The 4,871-nt window shown below is 45.2% G+C and overlaps 1 protein-coding gene across 1 annotated transcript; it reads left to right on the top strand.

Annotated features, from left to right (window-relative positions):
- Window positions 1-460: 460 nt before the first annotated feature.
- LOC131909020 (macrophage-expressed gene 1 protein) lies at window positions 461-3,902 on the top strand. Its single transcript, XM_059260271.1, has 2 exons — window positions 461-578; window positions 857-3,902. The coding sequence occupies exon 2, from the start codon at window positions 886-888 to the stop codon at window positions 3,028-3,030; it is 2,145 nt and encodes a 714-aa protein (XP_059116254.1). The 5' UTR covers window positions 461-578; window positions 857-885; the 3' UTR covers window positions 3,031-3,902.
- The last annotated feature ends 969 nt before the right edge of the window (window positions 3,903-4,871 follow it).

Raw genomic sequence — 4,871 nt, 5'->3', positions numbered from 1 at the left:
GTACACCCAGGGAAGACCGGACAAGTGTGTGGACACATGCATATACCCTCCTGAGCCACTTTATGCTTTGAGTAAAACAAAATTTATAATGTGGCTTTTGTCTTCTCGGAAATATTTCTATTGGAAAGGAGAAAAACAGCCCAGTGTGGAAGCCCTCACCCTCACACAGGATGCTCAGGACAATTCAGGCTGAGGTTTCCCAGCATATGGCAAATGGAATGTTTTTCTAGATCGCTGAGTTCAGCCCCTGATAACTCCATATCCAAAGCAGGACTGTGAAAACTTGTAACAATGAGACCTCACAAAACAAGTATCTGAGTTTCTTTACTCTTTCCGCCCTCAGAGGACAGCCTTCGACTTCAGTGTGCCAATGAGATACCTAAGATTTGTCCTTGACACAGAGTAGCCTGCTTAGGGGAGGCGGGGTATGTAAATAAGGCCAATGTTGCTACTAACTACTGCATTTCCAGTAAAAAGAAACTAGTAAGGTGATTCCACAAGAGAACAGTCAGGCAGTTTTGAAATCAGTCAAGCAGAGTGAACAAAAAGCCAGACCAGAGCCTTCCCATAGAGACACGGTAGGTGTTGGATCCATGCTTTTACTGGGTATCTGCCACTTTCGGCAAAAGAAAGGCAGGGTGGAGGTCACAGGGGAGTAAATGGTAAGGAGTCTATGTTTGCCTATTCAGTGTAGAATAATTTTTACAAGGCCCTAACGGTCCCTAATATTCCAAACAGCTTTCGTTTCTCTGTTTTGTAATTAGAGCAGCATAAACAGGAACTGATGGTTTTAGGAGAACTGTAGAAATTTCTGTTTGAGCAACTGCTTTCTTTCCTATCTTTCTGTTGACTCCAGTCTTGTCGGTGAATGCTTGGGGCTGGAACATGGCTGCAGCTGTCTGCACCGTGAACAGTTTCATGGCCATGGTCATCATCTGGACCATGACAGCACATGCTGAAACAGACAAGCCTCTTGGAGAGACGGCTAAGGCTGGATTTCAAACATGCAAAGACGCCTTAAAACTACCTGTCTTGGAGGTCTTACCAGGAGGGGGCTGGGATAATCTGAGGAATATAGACATGGGCCGGGTGATGGACTTGACGTACACCAACTGTAAGACCACAGAAGATGGACAGTACATCATCCCCGATGAAGTCTTTACCATTGCCCAGAAAGAGAGCAACCTGGAAACGAACTCAGAAATCCTGGATTCCTGGGTGAATTACCAGAGCACAACCTCATTTTCCATCAACACAGAACTCTCCCTTTTCTCCAAAGTCAACGGCAAGTTCTCTACTGAGTTCCAAAGGATGAAGACCCTTCAAGTAAAGGACCAAGCTGTAACCACCAGGGTTCAGGTAAGAAACCTGGTCTATACAGTCAAAAGCAGCCCAACTTCAGAACTCAGTTTGGGGTTTACGAAGGCACTTATGGACATCTGTGACCAGCTGGAGAAAAACCAGACAAAGATGGCCATGTACCTGGCAGAGATGTTGGTTCTCAACTATGGCACACACGTAATCACTAGTGTGGATGCTGGGGCTGCACTCGTTCAGGAGGATCACATAAGGTCCTCCTTCCTCCTGGACAACCAGAACAGCCAGAACAGAGTGACTGCCTCTGCTGGGATTGCCTTCTTAAACATCGTGAACTTCAAACTTGAGGAGGACTACACCTCCCAGAACGCTTTGACCAAGAGCTATCTTTCTAACAGAACCAACTCCAGGGTGCAGAGCATGGGCGGGGTTCCATTCTACCCAGGCATCACTCTAGAAATCTGGCAGAAGGGCATCACTAACCACCTGGTGGCAGTAGACCGTGCTGGCTTGCCTCTGCATTTCTTCATCAAGCCCGACAAGCTGCCTGGCTTGCCAGGTCCCTTGGTGAAAAAGCTGTCGAAGACAGTGGAAACTGCTGTGAGACACTATTACACTTTTAACACCCACCCTGGCTGCACAAATGTCGATTCCCCCAACTACAATTTTCAAGCCAATGTGGATGACGGCTCATGTGATGAGAAAGTAACCAACTTCACCTTTGGTGGAGTTTACCAGGAATGCACTGAACTGTCCGGGGATGTTCTTTGCCAAAACCTAGAGCAGAAGAATCTGCTCACTGGTGATTTCTCCTGTCCCTCTGGATACACCCCTGTCCATTTGCTGACTCAGACCCATGAGGAGGGTTACAGTCGCCTGGAATGTAAAAAGAAGTGCACCCTCAAAATCTTCTGCAAAACAGTGTGCGAAGATGTGTTCCGAGTGGCCAAGGCTGAATTCAAGGCTTATTGGTGTGCAGCCACTGGCCAAGTACCTGAAAACTCAGGACTTCTCTTTGGGGGAGTCTTCACTGACAAGAGCATCAACCCCTTGACAAATGCACAGTCATGCCCAGCCGGCTACATTCCACTGAGACTGTTTGAGAACCTCAAGGTATGTGTTTCTCTGGATTATGAGTTGGGGTACAAGTTTTCGGTACCCTTTGGTGGGTTCTTTAGCTGTATAATGGGGAACCCCTTGGTTAACTCTAATGCATCTAAAGATATAGGAGCACCATCTCTGAAAAAGTGTCCCGGGGGCTTCAGCCAACACCTAGCCATTATCAGTGATGGATGCCAAGTGTCCTACTGTGTCAAGGCTGGAATCTTTACAGGTGGGTCTCTGCTCCCTGTAAGGCTCCCACCTTACACCAGACCACCCCTCATGAGCCAAGTTGCCACCAACACCGTCATAGTGACCAGTAGTGAGACTGCCAGATCCTGGATTAAAGACCCCCAGACCAACCAGTGGAGGCTGGGAGACCCACTGGAGCTGCGCAGAGCCATGACAGTCATCCATGGAGACAGTGGTGGTATGCCAGGAGGAGAAGCTGCTGGAATCACTTTGGCAGTCATTGTGGCATTAGGGGTAGTCATTGCCTTGGCCGTCTACAGTACCCGGAAGTACAAGAAGAAGGAATACCAGGCAATTGAGGAGCAACAGAGTTTGGTTGGAAGTTTAGCAACAGAGGCATCAGATCCAAGTCCAGCTTAATTGTCTCCAGAACAGTCTGTGTCATTTCCAGCCACAGCTTCAAGCACGTTTTTCTTGGTTTTCTCTGTTTCTGCCTTCCTGAGCACTGAAGTGAAAGTTCCAACAGAAAGCAGGTATTAAGCTGTGGGACTTCTTGTTTAGGCCTCTGCACCAGGAAATTAAAGGGGCTGCTTTAAGGAGGTGTGGGGGAAGGGGATGATTCATTCAGAAAAAGCTGGCCTGGGACCAAGGTGTGAAGGAGGCGTGTATCCATTCTCATAGATGTCCTTACCCGAATGTGTGTGTATGAGAAGAGACTGGATTTGGAGATTAGGAATTTAGTCTGAATTCCAGTTTGTGAGGTGAAGGGGTTTGTGCTTTAAGTACCTCATTACTTCTATTTTGTTGTTAAGGAAGCTCTCTGGGTTCCACAAACCAAGAAGCAGACATGACCCTGAAATGCCACAGGAGGCCTACATGGGCACTACTCTTCAGCTTTAAGGGCTCTGTGTTGATTTACAGACTTTCCTCTCACAGAGTCATCCCCAGGCATGCAAGGGGCTTATACAAATTCCACTTTTCCCAACTTCCCCACAATTAAGACTTAGTCTAGATCAGTCTTGGGCTTCTGAACAGTGTTAACACGTCTTCAGAAAATATTTTAACTTGTAACTTTCTGCTGAGTGAAGGATGAATGAACTGTAGGGAAGTAAGTAACACATGAAGGATAAAAACTGTGGTTCTGGAGACGATGCCACCATTCCAGAACTGAATTTAGATCTGTCCACTAACAGCATTATACATGAGGAACTGAATGGAGCTGTACTTTGGGTAGACCAAGCATTATGGTTTCATGTTTATGTTTCAAAAACATAACCCCTTCCTCTCTATCCTTCATCCTTCTTCTCTATCTCTTTCTTCTTTCTGTCTTTTCATCATGGGTGTTGGTGTAGACACACAGACACTCCCTATATTCCAACAAGAAGCTTTTACTTTCCTAGGGGTAAAAAGCGCAAAAGTCAAAATAAACCCCCATTTGAGAATTACTTCCTCCCTAAAACTAAAACTATAGAAAGCTCCATCTTCTGTCCCTTTAGGCTTTGTTTTTTTAATGCTAGAAACAGGGCTGATATGATTAAAAACAAAATAAAAAACTTACATCATTAGCTGGAAAAGGCATCCAGAACCACCTGTGACATCTATTTCAATTGCAGGATGACTTCCTTGGGGCATCTGGCAGGGTACATGATTGACACCTGGCAATAGTTGGGGTTTTGCTCAATTTTAATATCTGATTTAATTCTCACAACACAGAAATCCCTCCACAGCTGCTTTAGAAATTATGTATCTGTTCACCACAGCACATCATCAATGGGCTATCGTCTATGAAAGATAATATGTTCTCTCCTTAATGTTTACAACCAAGGGCTTGTGCACACAGTAGGCCCTTCTCAAGAGCTCCAAGTTTCTGCCTGTGGGAATGTGGGGAAAATTCCTCATTCATTTCCAGCTGAGATACAGAGAGGAGTGAATAGCTGAATTTGAACTCTGCCCAGCCAAGGGGGCTGATTCCATGACCTCTTCAACCAAACCTGCCTCTTTCAGTATTAAAATGTTTTCTGTGCTCTGTGGGTTCTGACTCAGTTCTGTATGTTTCAGGCAAGCTAACAACTTTTCTTAAAGTACCAACTTTTCTCTGTAAATTCTTTAAGGATTATTGAGTTTACAAAGCAAGGCACAGCAGGAGACTCTTAGACCTTTACTGCACAGGTTTACTACTGAAAACTTTTAATATTTGTTCCATAAACATGTAGTTCTACTAACAAAAAATGTATGCATTAAAATGTATATTCAGCAACATT

Source organism: Peromyscus eremicus, chromosome 1 (assembly GCF_949786415.1).
Source record: "Peromyscus eremicus chromosome 1, PerEre_H2_v1, whole genome shotgun sequence".
Lineage (NCBI taxonomy): Eukaryota > Metazoa > Chordata > Mammalia > Rodentia > Cricetidae > Peromyscus > Peromyscus eremicus.
The sequence above is the reverse complement of the archived record's forward strand: the minus strand, read 5'-3'. Positions and strand labels throughout refer to the sequence as shown.

Coding starts and splice junctions, on each gene's coding strand:
- LOC131909020 (XM_059260271.1), top strand. CDS start 886: ATGGCTGCAGCTGTCTGCACCGTGAACAGTTTCATGGCCATGGTCATC.